The 21,508-nt window shown below is 41.4% G+C and overlaps 1 protein-coding gene across 1 annotated transcript in view; it reads left to right on the plus strand.

The window, feature by feature from the left end:
* The window catches only part of ano2b (anoctamin 2b), a 55,722-nt gene extending 34,214 nt beyond the window's left edge, over positions 1-21,508 (plus strand). Inside the window, exons 20-24 of the mRNA XM_062383309.1 lie at positions 3,271-3,423; positions 3,894-3,946; positions 5,055-5,227; positions 16,402-16,507; positions 17,041-21,508. Of these exons, the coding sequence (XP_062239293.1) occupies positions 3,271-3,423; positions 3,894-3,946; positions 5,055-5,227; positions 16,402-16,507; positions 17,041-17,415 (860 nt within the window). The 3' untranslated portion in view covers positions 17,416-21,508. The remainder of the gene's footprint in view (positions 1-3,270; positions 3,424-3,893; positions 3,947-5,054; positions 5,228-16,401; positions 16,508-17,040) is intronic.

The raw sequence follows: 21,508 nt of genomic DNA on the forward strand, positions 1-21,508 counted from the left end.
GGTTGACAAATTGCAGCAGCAGTTCACTAAACACGCAACAACATAATATTTATAAAATGCCAACGTTTGTCTGTGGATAGTGAAACAGTAAGACTCGCCATATCATGCTACAGCCATAGAATGAAAAGAAAATTAGATTTTGTCAAAATGTTGTGAATAGCAAGTGAAGTTTGCTGATAAATATAGCTCCTGTGTTCTACATGAGACAAGCCAAGACATAAGCTAAGAAAGAGTTAGAAAAATGGACTGAGGCGGTTATATTTGAAAAAATTCCTGGCATATATAATAGCAACTACCGGTATGTTTATGTGGAATTTAACATTTCCCCCTGTTTAGAGAAGTCTTAGGAGATGTTTTAGTTCTGACTTGTAATGGTGCCCCCACCCAGGCCGCAAGGAACCTGGGTGTGACACTCCGCAGTCAACTCTCCCTTATCGCCAACATAGCTGCAACAACCCGTTCGTGTAGATACACGCCGCACAACATCAGGAGAATACTCCCCCTTCTCACTCAGAAGGCAGTGCAGGTTCTGGTCCAGGCTACTGCAACGCCCTCCTGGATGGTCTGCGTGCTAGGGCCATCCAACCTTTGAAGCTCGTCCAGAATGCAGAAGCTCGACTGTTTTCAACCAGTATAACTTCACTCGCAGTACACCGCTCCTCAGCTCCCATCACTGGTTACCAGTGGCTGCCTGTATCCTCTTCGCGACACTAATACTTGTGTATCGTGCTGTGTCTACATCCAGGACATGGTTAAACCTAACACCCTGGCCTGTCCACTCCAGCTGCTTCCTCACTGAGAGCTAGCGACTCAACAAAATCACGACTGTTTGCTGTCCTGGCTTCCAAATTATAGGAACCAGCTCCCAACTGGCATTGGGACAGCAGAAAGTCTACACGTCTTCTGCGGCAGAATTAAAAACTCATCTCCTCCAGCCACACTTTGGTTAGGAAGAGGGTGGTCTAAAACAGATCTCCAAAAAGTAGTTGTTGTTTTTTTAAGCTAATGTACTAACATGCTAGTTTCAAGAGTGTCTTGGTTTGTACCCTCATGTTTGATTGGACTCATTGTAAGTCGCTTTGGATAAAATCCTGTGATATCATAATGAGGAGATTTAATGTGCTAAAGACAAGAGAGGGAGGTGGGAGGTAGAGAAACTGACGGAAAAGGTACACGTAGTTGTCAGCGTGTGAATCAGTTGCCCTGGGTTTGTGTTACATCTCTGTTTTGTACTCGTCTATGTATCCGTGAGCCCCTCTGCTTGCGTTGAGGTGTGTGTGTGTGTGTGTGTGTGTGTGTGTGTGTGTGTGTGTTTCTTTCTTTGTGTTTGCGTGTGCCCGGGCCAGCCCCCGAACCCGTCAACCTCGTCTCAGGTAGATAGCGAGGTGGTTCTAAGCTTGCCCTCTAGCGCTCGCTGCCCTGCTGCTGTATTTTCTTCCTCGCCACTCTTTGTCTGTGCGTGGCGTCCCCAGGTCGAAGGCGTCAGTCTCGCTGGAAATCCCCGTTCCCACACCGCTGAAGTTCCCCCGCTCCGATCAGTTCATCAGGGAAACTGCCTCGTCTCTCTCATGTTATTCCTTACTTTTTAGGAAGCAGGTAGATGTTGTTCTGACCATTTATTGATCTTTATTTATTTGCTTGTGAAGATATCTCTTTTGCTTTTTGCCTGGATGCAGCCAGGGCATTAATCGACTACACAATCCAGTCCAATAATGCATGACTTATATTAGTTTAAATATAAGTCATGCATGATGTGTCTGTGGGTTATCTAATAGAGTGCATAGCATAGAGTAAAGATATACACACATAGTTCCACACACTGCTTAATCATAAGAAGTTCTTGTTTAACTGTTGCAGCATTTAGGGTTTAACCGTAAAAGGCATCATCGGATCCGCGGCACAGACAGTGTGACTCCTGACCGGACCAGCGTCATTCACGGCCGTCAATCTCCAAAATGTTTCTGTTGATTTCTTTCCCACATGCCCACCTCGCTCTTCCTGTCTCTTGGTAGAAATGGCTGCTCGAAATCACTGGGAATAAGTTCATATCATACACAGCTTTGAAGATTTAGTACGACCTCTCAGTTTCATGGAGCAAAACAACATGCACTGCAGTTTGTGTTTCGGCCATTTAACTCAGATGTTTTCAAATCCTACAGGGTCTTTAGAAGATCTATGCCCTCTCCAAGTGGGAGCACACTTACAGTAATATGATCTCAACAGCATTTAAATGTGCTGCATGTGATTGTGATTACAGTAGATGTCAGTGCAGCCAATGTTAACTAAGCTCATGTCTCCAGCAAGTTAAGGAAACACAATGAAAGCCATGAGTCTTTCTCGAAACAAGACGTAAATCATCCTGTGTTTGTGCAGGTGCAGGAACAGGAACTAATGAACTTTACTTTACCTTGTAGGCACATAACTACAAATGATTAGCATCTCTTATTACTATTTTTCATTAGATATCGGGGAAGCCAGCAAATGAAATACTTTGAAAAGGAACTGTAACTTTAGCCTTGAATAATACTACTTAATACCAAATTAACTAACTTCCATTTACTTCTCTTATTAAGTGGACTCTTTCCTTAGACCCACATTCTGTTAGCTCACTATTTACCTACAGAGAACTTCATTTCATTTTTTGCAACTGTTTTTATAGTAAATGTATGTTTTCATGTCTTTATGTACATTAATTGTTGCAAAACACTTGTTGTTTATTAGATTTTTTTTCATTATAACATACATAATGTAAGGAATAAATGTATTAATACAGTTTTATTTTATTGCAAAATTGCTCCTTTAAATAAATGTAATAACCTTGGGCCCAAGCTCTGCCACAGCGGCCATGACTGTGGCAGAGTTGTAGTGTTTGACATGTTGTGACACTCATGATACTACTTTGTTGTAAACTTGAACCTGACAGGCATCTGGTTGTGTTTATTACAAACTGTAATTGGGTCACCAGCACTGTTACAATAGGAACTGTTACGAAGGCAGAATCGGATGGACATTTGACAATGCCATTTAATGTTGGTTCTGTGTGGTTCTGACATGGTCTTATTTGTTTAAGTGCAGGATATCAATTCACGACTGGCCCGAAATAAATGTTATTGTTCCAAATGAACAAAAATGACTGTTATCAACCCTTCACCTAATGTAGCATGTTAAATATCCTCCTCTCTCTCTCTCTCTCTCTCTCTCTCTCTCTCTCTCTCTCTCTCTCTCTCTCTCTCTCTCTCTCTCTCTCTCTCTCTCTCTCACCTGCTGCAGTCATCCAGTTCGGTTTCGTCTCTCTGTTCGTGGCATCCTTTCCGCTCGCTCCGCTCTTCGCCCTGCTCAACAACGTCATCGAGATCAGACTGGACGCCAAGAAGTTTATTACAGAGCTACGCAGGCCGGTGGCCATACGCGCTAAGGACATCGGTAAGGTGCTCCGACAAATATATAATACAGTTCACCAAAATCCCCCAAATTCCTCATAAGTATTGAATTACCCATAAATCCTAGTTGTTTAGGATGGTACGGCTTGTGAAACCCCATTTCAGACATCTCTCAACTGAAACTAGATTGATTGTATTTTTTCCAGAGCTTGACAAACAGATGCCTTTTAGCAGTTCCATAGGGCCATGTTGTTGCTGTTGGCTCAAACCCAGATAACTCTTCAATCAGATTGACTGCTGCATTGTGGAGTTTAACCATAGGCTTTTATGAGATGCCATCAACCTGTGAGTCTGCAGTTGCTCCTGTTGTTCAGGACATTTTCTCACATCATTTTCTATGGGACAACAGTGTCCTTTAAAGTAAAGTGTGTGAGGGTTTCCCTAATTGTGCATTAAGTGAAATAAAGGATGTAACATGCTTAAACACAAACATGTCTGCTCCTCTCTCTGTAGGTATATGGTACAACATACTGAGTGGAATGGGAAAGTTCTCCGTCATTATAAATGTAAGTATTTAATGCAGTGCTCCTGCATTTCACTATCTGCTTATCAAATTAGTGATGAAGGCAGATGAATGTTCAATAGATGTGTGGAGATAGAACTGTATGTGCAGTACACACTGTAGCCTAAATTATGAAAATTACAGTTACGTATAAATTACCCTTTTCACACAAATTAATATGAGTAAATTACAAATTGTTATTACATGGCAAATGTTGCATTACTAATAAGTCATGTGTTTTAAAAACGTAAAATGTTATTTCATAGTGATAGTTCTCGAGACTCGTGACTGCGCCATTCAGATTAGATTATAACTTTTTTTTTTAATTAATGAAAATGAAATCTGGTTGAGGCTGGTTTTGTAGAGACAGAGGTCACAACGCAACCCAGGGCTTTGCCACTGACCTCTAACTCCTCCGCAGAAACCTTTCAACATGTAATCCAGCTCTCATCACGTCTGACATGTGCGTGTCCTGCGCAGACCTTAAGTTGTCCGCTGCCTACACTGACAAGTCGATGTCAAATACAATATTAGACCTGTGTTCTCCCGAGATAATCCCGGTGATGACCTTCTGAGAACTAGGACCAAAAAGACCCGTAAATGCTGATCTGCGGAGGTCAAGGTGTGTGTGTTTGTTCGAGGTCAGGGAAGTTCTGCTCGGGATTTGTCTCCGGCCAGCTAACTAAATGCTATCCCGTTTACTTTTAATACTAAACAGATTTGTGGAGGATTTAGAAAAACCAGCAGCAGGAGTTTTTATTTATCCTAGAGCTATGGGGCACTGGACTCACATACACACTTAAGCTGCCCTGGGAGCTCCAACGCAATGGAAAACTGGAAGCAGAATTCCCCCTTCTTTTGAACGCATCTTGCCTCTCTCAGTTTTAAAGACTCTATTTGATGTTACTGCTGCTTGTGCTGTTCAACATCTGAAAAAAAAGAAACTTTGACCCCTGAACCTCTTTCGCTAAAAAAACCGAGGGAGAAGATTTGGCAAATCGCAACTTTTACAGGCTAAACCAATTTTCTCACGCTGTGATTTTGAGCGGTGCTGACAGACAACATATTTCTCTGCCCCATGTGTGTCTCCGGCTCGCTCTTTCCCTCCGGAGGCCTTTGTGATCTCCTTCACGTCAGACTTCATCCCTCGGCTCGTCTACCAGTACATGTACAGTCAGAGTGGCACCATGCACGGCTTCATTGACCACACCCTCTCCTACTTCAACGTGTCCAGTCTCAAACCCGGCACGGCCCCGCACAACTCTGGAGACATCACCGTCTGCCGGTAAATACGCACACACACACACACACACACACAAACACACATACACACATCCATGAGGTCCACCTGGTTAAATAAAGGAAAACAGATACCTATTTATTCACATATTCATTCACATACACACCAACTTGCACGCACCCGTCACTTTGTCATGTCGATTTTTTCTTTTCTACTTGGTTAAAAAAAAACTGTCAAGGCAAATCCATAAATCTTCGACACAGTAAATCTATTTGAAGGCTTTAGTCCGGGGGATTTTTGTGTTTGTGAATAAAACAGCGTGAGCCTTTCTTCTCATAACTTATAACTTTGACCTTAACGAATACATAAACACCGCCCTTGAAACTCTGTGTCAACAACATATAACTTTCCTAATCATGCTCGTGTCAAGGCTTGTATCTATTTAATCTGACAGAGGGACGCCTCCGTCTCTCCTTTGGTTTATGGAGTGGAAGTCGATCTCCAACTGGATCCTGTATTTTCCTCTGAAAATCAATTAAATATGCATATCTAGAAATTCTTAGGTAACATACTGATTACTGATTTACCCTTTCTTATATTTACACTCGAAGCCATGCAAAACATTCACAGCCCTTTACCTGTCCGCCTGTGTTGTCAACCGCAACTGTGCAGGCCTTCTTTCTGTTTTGTGCCATAAAGGAAGACAGGATATTCAGTTTTTTGGATCTATGTGTATATTTTGCCTCTAAATGGATGCTATAGAATTAAGTATTTTTGCGATATATATATTCTTAGATAAAAACATTAAATTGCCACAGGTAATCTCATTCTTGCATCTATCTTTTGCAACTGCACAAGTTTTATTCTGAGATAGGAACAAAAAATATGTTTTTGAATCAAATTGGGATAACTAAGAGAATATCCTTTTATGAAATATAACGGTTGCTTCTTTTGGCCACGGCTCACCCCTCCAGAACATTTCATGGAAATTAGCCTAATATAACAAACAAACACAGATGAAAACATAACATCCTTGGAGGAGGAAATAAATAAAACAAAGCAGTTTTTGGTTTGAGATGCCAACGTGGTTTCGAGACACACCTTCCCGTGTCGTCGCATTCTGAGTCCTGAGCTAATGACAACGGATATGACAGATGATGTCACAAGGCCAGTGAGGCTCCTTCAGTGCATAGCTACAGACAGTGCGCCATTGTATCTTCTGTACATGTTCACGAGTGCCGGGGGCACACGTCTATTTCGTAACACCAATATAAATGGCTGCAGAGGCCGAGGTCATGGACGGCAGTGGCCACGGATAGCTGGGGCTGACCTGCTGTTACATAAGAGAGCGAAGAATTGCAATGCCTTGAATCGAGTCTTTGTGTCCGTGTGATGCGGCATGTCCCTTCCGAAACACGACAAGATGCCCTGCGTCCCGAGCGCGTTCTAGGCGTGAAATTGGCCGGTGGATGTTCCAAGAAGGGCTCATGTGTCTGCGGGGTGTGTACTGTGTATGTACAGACTGTATCCAGGCAGCGCAGGCGACGCCTCCGGGCTCAGAGCAAATGATTCAGCGCAGTATGTAATTCAAAGTATGTCAGATGCTCCAGACAGTTCACATCTTTCTCTTTTCTTTTTTTTGTTGCATGCTCTCTTTCCTTTTGACCCAGTTAATTTGGAGGGGGTCTCTTGCATGAATGCATACATGCAGAGGGCTGGGGCTGCGGGAGAGAGGTCATGAGCGGATGACTGAATGGAGGACGGGGATAGCGAGATGAAATGGGAAGATATCATTGAAGAAGATGATCCGTTGAGATGATAAGACGTAAAGATCTAGACAAGGGAGGAACAGTTAGGGAGAGGGCAGCGTGGACGCATGTAGAAATAATGCAAAGGAGGAAGGCAGTGTGGTGGGATGGGTGAATGGTGAATAGACGGGTGGTGTGATCGAGGCCGACCCCTGAGGTTTTTCAATCTTTAATGGCGTTTAAAAAAAGCCATGTGAGGAGCTTGAAGAGCGTTTCTGCCTGAGTGGGCAGAGCATTCCTCTGCATCTCTGCAGTCATGTTCTCTCCACTATACTCCCAGTGCTGAAGTGGCAAATAAAAAAATGTGGGTAAACTATGAATTCGGCACGGTGGTTACAATTTAGAGCTGTCACCAGAGTCTGCAAACACAAGTTACAGTCTATTTACAGATAATCACTTTTTCTCCAATGAGGCCTTTTTGTAGAAACCGAGTTATTCTGCTCCATTTTTTTTTATTTATGTTTTTTTTAGTAAGTTATGAGTATATCCATTTTGTGCTTGACGGCTATTTATGTCTTTGGGTTGCAGTAGCTTAGGTTACTTAAACCTAGCAATGTAAAGCAGATGTAGAATGTATAAACATATATCGGTCAGGTTCCCTTTGTTTGTATTACTTTCGCTTCAAGTTTTTCGGCCAAATCAATATCTGATAAAAATAGACCTTGTGCACGTCGGGCGGCTTCGTGGTCTGTGGTCCATGTGGTCCATGTGGTCCAGCGCTTAACCATCATGTCCACGGTTGAGCTCCCGGTGAGGGGGCCTTTGTTTCATGTCATATGTCTCTGCTTTTGTTCACTGTCTCTTTGTAGCGATTTAAATATAGGCACAATGCCAAAAAAAGGAAGTCTATATATTTCTTTTTAAAAGATATCATGAATAAAATAAATTGTAAATAAAACAGAGGTAATTTGCAACAAAACAATATCCATGAGATAGTACATTAGGTAATTTAACAAAAACAGCTGCTGGTTATTCTGTGCAAGGCCAATCTGTTTGACATCCGTACATTGCACAACTTTATTGGCCCATTTATACAAATTAAGTTATTCTTCACCTCAGGGCTTCTGAGGTAAGTTTTTCTGATCATGAAAAATTGAAACATCTATTCCAGCTTCACATTAAGTCACCTGTCATCCCTTTGGTCTCTAATCCGCTGTTATCTTGCATTTTCCATATTTGTGATCATTATAGTGGTTGTTATTGATTTAACTTCAAAACCGAGTCTCATAAAATGTGGTGCTTCGTAGGAGATTGAGGTCAAAGCTTCTGCTGATGTTGAGAGAATTGCGACCTCCAGCCTGTACTGATCTTCAGCTGACCTGTGACCTTTGTGTGGAGAGGGCAAGAGAAAAAGCAAGATTTACTCAAGGGATATTTGTATTTGTTTGTTCTGAATCGGCATTCGTGACCTCTGCTGACAGGAGCCAGGTTTAAATCAAATAATATATTTAGTCGGAGAACTTCACATTGACAGCAAACAATACGTGCGCAGCATAAGCAGATAAATCAAACCATTATAAAATCAAGAAGGAGAGAGAGTTAGCCATAAATCCTTCACACAGAGTTTCGTATGTGGGAAATGATTTTCTCTCAGGAGAAGATTTTTAAATGTATGATGAATTTGGTACTTGTAGGCGTAGACCCTGCTTCATGTCAAGAGGACTGCTTGTTCCCTCAGCAGACAGGAAGTTGGCTGGTACCACTCTTGTTACCCGGAGGTCTTAATTCAATGTACTTGGTTCAGAACAAGGCTTCATGAATAAAATATAGCATTCAAGACGTCTTTAACCTTTTGTCTCATTGCTAAAATAAAAGTGTTGAGCTACAACATTAGCTCTTTATTCATTTAAATCATTGGAGTGGGGTCTGAGCAGTATATGCAAAACATGATTGACTGAGCAAATATCACAATACACCCTCATCAGCACTTAGTTAGTATACAAAATACGTTTTGGGTAATGTTCTTAAGAATTTTGACTAAGTGAGCGTAGCCCACTCGCTGAAAAACTGAGGATCACCATAAATATTGCATTCATCCTGAGGAATATGGTGACATGCCAAAATTCAAGGCTATCCATCAGGTAGAGCTGCCAAGGTATTTACAGAGAAACAAGTATGAACATCAGTGACTGTGTATACATGCCCACATCATGGTCAGGTTTTCCTGTCTTCAGCATCCTGGATCTTAGCCCCTATCCGGGTTATAAAAAGCAGATTTAACAAGATGGAGTAGTCTGTCATTAGCCAGGATACTGGTGCAGGGATACATCTTATCCCTGTTTCTTTAAAACTGAACTCCATCATGGTGACGCGATCCCACCTGTCACGCCTACATATCTATATTTGCTCAGGGCAAATTGCTCTCATCTCCCATTACTTCAATGTAATATGCGATGGTGGGATTTAACAAGCCAAAGCGACCTCATTTTCAAGTGCCACCCATCACAAAAGGTAAACTGGGATACTTGTGTTTCCCATGAATACAGGGGTAGGAATAACCTGATTTCTTGCTTATACGTGTGCATGTAAAAGCAGCCATTGTGATAATAGAGGAGGGCACCCCAGTCAGTTGGATTCATGCCTCAGGGGCCACGAGTTTATGGAAATACCTGATGAGAAATTTCAGCCTGGACCAACTTGGGGGACACACGGAAAACACATTCCTAGAGCTACATCCAATCTAGCAGGTTAATGCTTTTTAAGTATGTATCATGATGATGGTCAAAACTAATCCTTGGGGTTGTTAAATGTAAGTTTGTAAGTTATGTAGCATCTAGCGACAACGCGTCTGTGAGGCAGCTCCGCCACATGTTTGTTTCACAGCAAATGAGCAACAATCGATGCCACCTGACTACAGAGTCCAACTATTCTCATTTAATTTCTCTCAAATTCAAACTGTGAAACGACAGATGGCTGTCGTGGGACCAGGACCCTTTATCTGTCAAAGACTATCTGGAAGATGGTGGACCACAACTTTGGATCCACCTCTCGCTCTCTGTAATCAACCGACCCACGATGGAAGTTGGTTTTGGATCAGAACCTGCAGGATGCCAGACGCTGTCCCTGTTCTCAGCTCCTAACTGTTCCATGGACAGAGAGGGTGACAGAGAGATACCATTGACATGGGAAAACACTCGGAATTTAAAAAGCGAAGTCACGACATGTGAGACGCACATGTTCTCTCACGCAGCAGAAAGGAGAGATGCTGTTTATGTTTTGGTCTCCCGCCGGCATTACCTGAATGCAGCCATATTTGGAAATGCGGGTCTGTGTGTGTTTGTGTGTTTTGTGGGGTTGGGAATGCTCTGACCCTTGTTTGTGTACACATCCACTCCTGAATCTCATGCAGGTGGCACTGTATTGGCGCTGTGATGGTTTGCATTAAGGTGGCCTGGGATGAAGTCAAATTTCCGGGCTGGATAACCATTTCAGTCGACCCCTGCGGCTGACACTGGTGCAGCTGGAACAAACTAGCATAAGTTCTGTTCTAACACGCTATCACAATTACCATGTTCACGCCTCCCTATAATAATCCGTTTTACCATGTTTTAGATTGAAAAGTGAGTGTATTGATGGGTAGAAACAGAGATGTTTAAGAACGATGACAGGGTCTCCTCTTTGTTTTCATTCCTGCTGTTTTTTTATTCGTAGTATTTTGTGCAAAGCACCAAAGTGCAGAGTAGAAAATCTGCTTCCTGTTCACATCACATAGCCCTGAGAAATGGTCAGGTGATATGTGTTTTCAGGTGAGTTACTATGGACTGGGATTATTGCTGATGCAGTGCTGAAGCGCTAGGAGATCATTTACATTTTAAAATATCATTTAAAAAAAAAACGTATTTGTATGGATGTGAGAGATTTGAAAAGCTTTGAAAGATGTCAACAGTATTAATCAGATAAGACTCCGTAATGATACTAAGTTTACAGATTTACAGTAGGTCCCCACAACACAAGGAAGACATGGACCACACACAAACACACACACAGACACACACAGACACACACACACACACACACACACACACACACACACACACACATACATTCTCAGGTCCCTCACCTCTAATCATAATCTCACAGAGCAGTCTTATGATAGAATATTGAGTTAGATGCTCCAGTTGCTGCTGGGCTGCACTATTATATCCAAACATGGAGCGTCCAGAACACACACACACAGCAAAAACAGACACAAACACAGGCATAAAGAGAGAGCAAATTGCTCTTTGATAATAACAATTTGCTTTTACTTCCCAGGTGAGTTGAGTTAAAGTGTCAGGATGCAGATTCTTGTTCGGCAGTTTTGTTCACACAGGAAGTTTATCTGGGACGAAACGAATGGGAATTATTGGTGAGCGAAAGAGGGAAGGATGAACAGATCAAAGAAAAGAGAGAGAGAGAAGAGTTGCCTCTCGCGGGCAGCATTCCTCACACATGACTGTATAAGGAGAAAGAATCAGACACCATAAGACCTCGCTAACACACACAGACCCATTTCTGCCGGCCCCTCTGTTATTTCTATACCGCTGGTCAAGTGCTAAGTGAGACAGCTCAATCAGGCCTCTTCATCTATTTTAGCCTTTGAGGAATTTCTTCCATGAAAGAGTGTGTGGATGTGAGAGACCTATTATGTCGTGTCGGCGTTCAACTGCATCCTTGATGTGTTTCCTGCATTCCTCTCCTGATTGTTTTAAGCTTTGACAACACAGGGCGATATTTCATATTCGAAACAAAGTATGTATGTATGTAAACCTTGATTCTCTCCATCCATCAGCTATACCGCTTATTGTTGAAGGCTGCTGTGGCGCTCAAGCATCGACTGTATATGAAAACTATTCCTGAGTGACCAGCAGAGGGCGACTCCACGGCTGGCAACAAGAAGTCACTTTATCAGAAAATTACTCTAATTCTCACTTGCTTTATAACATCAGTTTACTTCTGATTATATAAAACCAAGATGGCACTCGACAAAATCCCATCCTCTAGGATTCAAAGCATTAATCCACAACCCAATAATAATGAGAAACTACTTATACAGCAAAGGGAATCAGTAAATACACAATTACAATCAAATAGGACACCCAACAGTAATTCATGATTTATGATCAAATTAAACAGGAAGGACATGTTAAAAAATACAGCGTTGAGCCGAATTTGATACAAAGCTTTCCTAAAAAGATGCGTTATGAGAAGGGATTTAAAAGATGCTGCTGAATCTGCAATCCTCAAATCCTCAGACAGAAGTTTCCAGAGTGGAGTGGGCCCTGACTGCGAAAGCCCGGCTCCCTTTAGTCTTGAGCGCCAGACAGCCAGCGGGCACCTGTCTGCGGATCTGAGGCTTCGCTCTGGCTCGTGAGGTAGCAGCCGTTACGGTGGGTTGCCACCTGGGCCGAAGCCAGTGAACAAAGGGCTAGAGGCGGGGTACGCCCAGGACAGGTTATCAGTCTATCCCAGGACTGTCATGCAGAGACAAACACACCATGCTGCGTGGAAATCAGAGAATAAAGTTTACAAGCGAAACATATAAAGTTACAGCCTGATGTTAACGTTTTATAGCCTGACAATTTAGCTGTGTTCAAGCATGAATTCAGACAGAGAGGGCAGGAAATGTTTGGGGGGGGTATGAAATTAAACAAATCTTCTCTTGCTGGGAGTAAAACTTCGGATGTTTCCACCTCACCTGTGCCTCACCTCTAAGTTGGATAACACCTACTTTGTTACATTGTGTTATGTTTCTGTGACAGTTACAAATAATCAGTAGAGCACACGTACCTCGGCTGAGGATCAACAGTCCCCTTAAATGCAATCAATTTACACACTTATAAAATACAATATATAAAAAATTCAGTCTCCAAAATATGCCAGATTTTCATTCAAATTGTAAACATTATTGTCTTGGTGTCATAAGTGATCAGGGACAGTCTAATGTTTTGACTTTGACTTTGTCTGGTGTCTGTCTTAATGTCCTGACTGGCTCAATCTGTAGCTATATGGATCCACATATCCAGACATTTGTCAGTAAATCAGTTAAGTGCCTTTTATCTCCTCTGAGCATTCAGTGGTCTGGGAGGATGGATTTGTTCCTAAAGATGTTGTTAAGATTAACAAAGAGGGGGCCTGTCTCCCGGTGCCCACTCACTCCCCCGTCCCTCCACTGCACACTCCCCTCTTAGATAAATATGGAAGCCTGTTACTGGAACATCTTTAGAGAGAGTTGGTTGATGGCAGTATCCTGCTGCTGGTGTGTTCTGACCCATGATTCAAGTTTAACGACAAGTGTTTCCCATTGATTATTTATTGGTTTCAAGTTTCATAATGAACCAAAATATTCTTACACATATTTGCAATGAAATGAGAGATTTCTAACTTGGACTGTGCATTGCTATTTGCCAAGTGCTTGCTCCGGCTAATGCAAATAAACCGCATGCTCCCACCACTGTCCATAATGTTTTTACTGTCCACGCGGATAGTCGGAGCTCATAGTTTCTGCTGCAATGCTGTTCTTACTCTCCTGCAAGAACGTCTAAGGTACTTCTGTCTGTGACCTGGAAGAAGGTTCCCTCACATGTTGCTCCCTGAGTATTCTAAATATTTATTCCCCTGTTCAGAAGTTGTATTTGGGTTATTTTTGATGAGGGTTGACATTGCTAAGTCCTATGAGACAAACTGTGATTTGTGAGTGTGGGCAACACAAATTCAATTTGATTGAGTAATGATCTAGTAAACATATCTTTGATTCTTTAGCTGGGATATCACAAGGGCAGTTACTATAGTACCAAGACGATTCGTAAATTCTAAAGATGTCATGGTACTCTTTTTTAATTTACAGTAAAAGCAGTAAACTCATCGTGCTTCACCAGGAGACCCCGAGCTGTTTACTCCCACTGATACCATTCCATTTGAAAGCAGTCAGCTCATGTCATTATACTTATGTAATACTTGTTAGTGTTAATGTTGTTAACGCGACTGACAGGAAATTACATTTGATGACAAAAACAACCCCAGTATTCTGAGTCCAAACCACAAAACTGTTTAAGTAGACAACGTTTCAATCACAGAAGAATCTCTGTCGTTCTTTCCGTCTCCGTCTAATCAGGATGTAATTACCACTTTTTCACCGCAGTGGCTGGTGTTACATAACGACGCTGTCAGAAACCAGTGTGAGGAAGGTCCATATTCAAAAGGTTTAACTTAACAGTGGAAACTCAAACTGGCATTTATTGCTGTTTGCACTGATAAAAGTGCTTTTGTGCTGCAGGTGTTTTAGCACTATCACCCACACTGTCTGCTCAGCTGGTTGTTCTGCTTGAGAGCAGACTCAGGTTTCCATAAAATGAAAGACTGACTTCATCCAATCACTTACATTATAAATAAGCCATGTAGTGGTACAGAGGGTGAGACCCTATTTACGTTATGTAGGAGAGATTGCATCCACATGGATACAGCTTGTCTTTGTACCACTAACTCCTGAACACACTTTCTTGAGTATGGGATGAGCATCATGCCATATTCAGAAACTTTAAAAAACGCTTTGAAAGGTGGAAACTTGTTGTTTGAAAACTTGAAATCCAATAAAACGATTTTGCAACATTTGGCCATGCCTTGCAAATTGTTCTCATTATCTGAAAGAAATTTCTCTCTGCAAATATTATATTGTATTTGAGTTTTCCTTCTTTGTCGCTTTGTAAAATTTGTCACTTGTAAATGTAAACAGTTTAAATAGTGATTTGAAAACTGGCGCACGTACATTGGAGAAACAGCTCGGAAACATTCAAACTTGAAAACTTAAAAGGGCAAATCTTGATTTTTAAAACCTTGCAGACGCACACCTACACTTCTATTGCATTGTTGTTTCTACGCCAAGCCCACATATTTCCGAGTTCACGAATCATGTGATCTTTCACAGCATTGTCCCCCAGCTCTGATCAGAAACACAGAAAGTCTTGTTTGCTCTTTGCTGAAGGTACAGTCCAGTCACACGCTATATACCAAACATTTGGTAAAGACGTGGACATTTTTTGTGTTAGAATAATGCACGATACTTATCCCATACATAAGATGTGGTCTCATCTGAACAATCAGCATTTGTCTGCTGTTGAAACCAGATGTCTGTCCATACATGCCGATCAACTAGATTCATCTTTTATTCAATGTTGGGCCTCGTCGTAACTGCAGATTATCTGAAAAAAGCATCAAAGGTTGTTTTCTTCAAATTCCAGATTTTCATTTACTCTGTGCTCCTCTGACTTATGGGACACCAACACGCGTCCCTGTGGTTTCTTAGGACGTTCTGAGTCATGAAGCTGTAACTTTATCACTTAACTTTGCCTTTTGATCCTGGAACCAACAGATTCAGAATATCTAGACCCTGAACTGTTTGGTCGCCACAGAGTTTACATTACTCCACCATTTTCTTTTTGTCATTTCAACGGCCTTTCAACAGTCAGTCCACTTAATATCAAGTATTACACCCAACAGTCATCTGGCCTGTGTCAAACCAGCAGCATGTCAGTGACTAATAAGGACAATATCCGTCAGTGTTTATCTTCTTCCGAGATAACAAAGTGTGACCAAAAATAGGACCTAATTTTATAAATATAGAGTCAAAGTTTGGCTCAGAAAAATATGTTTTCATTTTCATGTGTTAGAGCCTTCTCTTCATCAGGCCTTTAACTGCAACTGGACTCCACATTACTGATGGCCACAACAGATAAGACAGAAAATGTGTGTGTTCTTATCCTTCCTTGTCAAATAATTTATTGTCCACCATTGCTTTATTTGCCGCAAAGAGAACACATCTCCTTCTGCCTTTATAATTTTTCTCTTTTAATTCCCTTCTATTTAATGATTTCTCGTTGTCTTAACTTATTTACTGTCGTTCTTCTGCCTCTCTCCTTCCTCTCTTGTCTCCCTCTCCTCTCCTCTCCTCTTCACCCTGAGCACGCCGGCCTTTATGGCTCCACATGTGGTTCGAGTTTTCAGCCTGTTTGTTTTGCCAGCACAATAAAGAGTGTTTACTACAAGGCAAACAAAGGAAAGGAGTCCTAATACAGTTTATTTCACTTTGTGTCAGGTCCCAGGCTGAGGGAGGGAGTCATGGTTAGTAATGAGGCTTTGCCTCACCCTGGTAAAGATAAATCAGGATGGAAATAAAAGTGGACCGAGACAGACTTTAAGCAGCTCCCAGCGATCACCTTTCGAACAATGCACTCATTGGATCATGCTTTGACTTGGATTCTTGTTGTGTAGGTGGTCCGTCTTTGTTTTACTGCTCATGTGAACCACCTGCTCGATTCCAACCAATACATTTTTCTATTTATTTCCCATCAAGCATGAAACGATAAAACAGAAAGGAATTTGAGTTTCCTCTTCTCTCCAGCATCCATCAGGTTTTAAGGTGTGCTTTTGCTCTAGGTACAAAGACTACAGGGAGCCCCCTTGGTCTCCGGACGCGTACCAGTTCTCCAAACACTACTGGTGTGTCCTGGCTGCACGGCTGACTTTTGTCATATTGTTCCAAGTATGTGATCTCATTGTTTATTTTTTGTTTATGATCTGATGCTTATTACAGCTGACATAGGAATTCTTATAGGAGTGCATCAACAGGTGCATACATGGTTATGGGTTTTCAGTAGGCTATATAAGTTGCACTGCAGTGTAGTTAAAAGCACAGCATAGACACGACAAGATGCCTCAGTCACTTTCCCACCAGCTCCTTTGATAAACAACTCATTCCGCTCTCAACCAATTACCGACATGTGTCTACCAAATGAGAAGTCTTCGTTTTAAAGCCCTGTGAACTGTATTATATGTATCAAATTAAAGCACGATTGTCCCCAAAATAAAGTAAGACAGACAAAAACCATTATATTAAGAAGTACTATTTCATTATTTGATTTTAGTAGGGCATTAATGCATTTGTATTGAAAATCGGAGCACATACACATTAAAGGTTCCTTTTATCTTCCACACAAAAATATATATTACACTACCTGTCATTTTTTTTAAACATTCATCTCTGCATCCGTCCCCCTCTCTCCCTCTCTGCTCCAGAACCTTGTGATGTTCCTCAGCCTCGTGGTCGCCTGGGTGATCCCTGACGTCCCCAAAACCATCGTGGAGCAGCTCAAGCGGGAGAAGAAGCTTCTGGTGGACGTCTTCTTGAGGGAAGAGAAGGAGAAATTCCAGCTCATCCAGAGCCTCTTCGCCAAGGACACCACGCTGCAGCCGGGCAGCAACCTGCTCGCCCCGGGACCGGGCTTCTCCATCCCAGGCCGCTACAGCACCCTCCCCCCAGGCCCCACGCAGACCCCGGCTGGAGACGGAGCAGTGCCGAGGGCGAGGTGTAGGGCCGCCAGCTTCAGCCAGTTCAGCAGGAAGATTCCGCCGTTGAACGAAAACGAGAATTCCAAACACACAGCAGTGTGACACACATCTGCGGGGTGTAGCTCAGGACTGCGTTGCTCGGGCGATTCGGCGATTCGACTGTGTCTCTTGTGTCCCGGTGCGTTTGACACAGTAGCGCTGTGATTCAAGACGTCACAGCCTAATTCTGAACATGACATTTGATTAACTGGTCTCAAGTTGGGTTAGAACTGCACACCGGTTGAGTGGGTGTGTATATTGTTCCTATTCGCAGCGACTGTTCCCCTGTTAGTGTTACCATTTTTACTTTTTGGTAAAAATAAAAGACTTAGTGAGCAACACTAGCTTCATAGCGTAGACAAGCAATAATTACTGTGTTAACAATGTAATATTACAGGGAAAAGGGACTGGACATAAAGACAGATCTATGAACTACTGGACAGATTCACTGCTTCAACGTAAACTGATAGATGGACATTGTGGCTTACTACTAGAGCTGGGGACGGACAGAAGTTGCCTGCTTTTTGTGCTTACGCTCTTTACGTCATTTTTTGTTTTTAACTGAATCTGTAGCAGCTCCAACATTCCGCATTCTCCATACTTTCCGCTGCATGGCGCCGAGAGCACACCGACTCCTAGAAGAGCTAATCATTTTCTCTTTTTTCTACACCAGTCATTGTGTTCAAGTTCATTTTTCGTCATAGAATTCAGGAATCTCTTTTGAATTATTTTCAGACTTAACTAAGATTGTGAGTCACGCTACATCTGCCGCTCATTGTCTCTCACTTCCCTGTACGTACTGATGGATGGATGCACATGCCAATGTGGCATATTGTTGTACACCACTATTAGATTCCAGTCCAAGCTCCAGTTTTAGAATTAGATGAATTGTGAAGCATTTTTCCTGTTAGCCATATGGACATTACCTGATGACTACACTTTGTTAAAACTTTGCAAACTGTGAATAGCTAGAAATGGTGTATGTGTTTATTGTCATGGAAAACAATACTTCATAAGCATTCCTTCATTATAAAGTACCAGACTATACACTGACTTTCTTGCAGGTAAGTAATACATCTGGATATCTACTACTCAAACAGAGGAGCTCTGATCGGAGAAGTCAATGGTGTCATGCAAGTTCTGATTGGCAGCCATGTTGGAGGTTTGTTGAGAAACACGGACGGTGCACAGACTCGAACAGGACCATCTGTTTCTGACTGAATCAGTCTTTCCAGTACTCAGATACATCTGATAGATTATATGTTTAGACAACTTCAGCTTGTTGGCTAACACTTGTGCCCTCATTTTCTAAGGGCAAAAAAACACAATGGAGTGACAGAAATGGAGTCCATGGCATGTAAGCTGCTCTCGGCCAACAATCCCACAATACAACGCTGCACATTTTATAGACGTGCGACTCAATAACTGACAGTAATGATGTACAATAATAAAGATAAGTAAGTGTCTAAAATCGCTACGACTCAATACAATGGACTGTAGATATAGATCGGACATCTTGATCGACACATGTTGGCTGGCTGCAGTATAGGTCACTAAACCCTGCCTCCACCATGTTAGAGATGACATGGATTAAACAAAAAAGTCAAAGTACATGTTATTTATTTTATGTAGTTTGGTTCGTCAATCGTTCATTTGTCAGATATGTTTGGTTTCAATTGGTAATTTGAAGCTATGAAAACATGGTGAAATGTTTTGATTGAGTTCGGTTCGCCCCCTGGTTGGTCGAGTGCATGCATTGGCAGTGAGCCTGATACTGCAGTGTCCATATCCAGGATATTTTGGCTTCATTTTTTGTACAACAGGAAGAATAGGTGAAGGGACGTCCATCTTTATTTACAGTCTTGGCTCACTACTCAAATGACAGAGCGTTTACTAGATAGAACAATAAGAAGTTTGCCACTTTCTTAACAAGATAGCGCTGGTGAAATAATTTCCATGTCCCTTAACAACATTCAATATTTAGGAGGATCCTTTGTGATATGTTTGTATATGTAAATCAGCGAGCTAAACTGGCGATCATTTTACTCAGACAGTGGAAGCTAATGTTAGCTGCTCCATGTTAATTTTTTGTTTGTGTTATTTCAACACCGGCTGAGCCTTTGACACACTCTGCAGACTCAGTGCTGTTTGTTCAATATTATTCAAAATGTAGCTGTAGATCCAATCGTGTTGAAAACAAATGGCCAGATATTGCAACTCCCACACAAAAATGTATTTCCCTTTGATGATGCAAATTAAGAGTGCTGTAATTGGAATGACTGGGTGCCATCTTGGAACACCATATCCAGCTCTTGTGACATTACCATGCCGACATGTGGACCTGTTTAAGAGGCCTTTTGTGTATTTCTGTCTCGGTTAGGACTCAGTGACAGACTGTTCACTTTAAATGTGTTCACATGGATTTTAGGAAAAGGACATAATTAGGAGTGTTGTACTGGATTTTGTCATTCAAGAAAATGTGATCCTTACCTTAAGCTCGTGTAGAAGTTCCTTAATACGTGATTTGTTGATGGATTATGAAATGATTTTTATATTTTGTGTGATCTGTTTGCTTTCTTCTCATTGGCCTTTTCTTTTCTTTTTCTATTTTATTGTTTGGCCTTTTAGGAAGCCGTATAGTCCTCGTGAGATTTCCTGGCCAGAAGAAAATATTAAAGCTACAAGGCTGAAGTTTCTCTGCTTGCTAGAATTTGGCAATGCAACCAGTAAATTGTTTTTAGATAACCCCAAAAGGAAATGCATTTAAAATGACATAATATTGATAGTTATCTCAGGTACCCATTTACTCTTGTAGACTTTTCCACTGTGGAGATGTGGAGAGGGTCTATGGTTGACTGGACTTGTGGGAAGTTTATTTGGCACCCAGTTGATCAGGTGCCTGAAAATGGCAGCAGGTCAAGAAATTACTCCTGATAAAATGTTCCCTTGTTTCCCCCTGCCTTATTCCAGCTTAGCTTTGCTACGGGTTTTCCCTCCACAGAAAAAAATACAAAAGAAAGGGCTCTGCTCACTTTATGTTCAATTACAAATTAAAAAAAATGCATTTTAGTAAAATGATTTCCAATCGAGCCAAGAAACACTATTAAACAAGCTTTTTGTAACATATGAAGACCCATATATTGTTCTCATGAATTGGGAATTGAGACTAAAACAAAAATAAAATGAGAAAAACTGAGTGAATACCTAACTTGCATTTGTAAAGGTATCAGGACACAACTCTATTGGGATGATAATAATGGTTTATGAACATTTCTGTCACTTAGTAGACGTTGTAGTTCTTGCTACATATGTGACACTGCTAGAATAAGACCTCAAGGGGGTTGAGGAAACTCTTCAGTTACGTTTCAAATTAAGACATAATGAATTGATTGGTTTTCTCTATGACATTTGCAGCTTTAAACAGGTAGTTAGCATTATTGCACATTAATATTAATATCTACACACGATTGTAGAATTGCATTTTTATTTTCATTTTTTACAACCATTAGTGGGGAAGCAGCAATGCTTAGTCGAGTGTTCTGTTGTTTCTCTAGTTTTATCCTGAAAACAGTATTATTTTTAGTGCTCTGGAAAGAAACCTGTCAACTAAACAAGAAGGGACTGAAAGCCCTTCATATAGTTTTAGATTAAATAGCAGCGGGTACATATAATGTCGACAAAAGCAATAAACATTGGACATTTGTTTATGTCACCTAATTTACTGTGACGATCCCTCTCTTTAAGTAAATGAATGTATGTAATGTTGTTGATTGTGCAACAGTTTGTTTTTTTAAGTGAAAAATAACCATCTCCGCCGTTGTGTTTTCTGATTTTCCCTGAAGGCAACACTGACATAATTTCCTGTCAGTGGATTTAAATGAGGGAGCTTGTCCCTTGATCTATTGCAGGTGAAAACATTTGTGGTAAATTGGAAAATTCATCAAAAGTTATTTTTTTTCATGGATTACGGCTCAGCCTGAGAAGGATGTGCAGCACCGTGTTCAGGTTAGTGGGAGTGTCTGCCGATCCACATCACTGGATCACAGAAAAGCTTGATCTGTAAATGTTTGAATCATTTTGAGTCATCTTCATGCACATAACAAACAGTAATTGATGATAATGCACATAAACCTGGTTTCTTGTTTAACTACAAGTA

Source organism: Platichthys flesus, chromosome 23 (assembly GCF_949316205.1).
Source record: "Platichthys flesus chromosome 23, fPlaFle2.1, whole genome shotgun sequence".
Taxonomy (NCBI): domain Eukaryota; kingdom Metazoa; phylum Chordata; class Actinopteri; order Pleuronectiformes; family Pleuronectidae; genus Platichthys; species Platichthys flesus.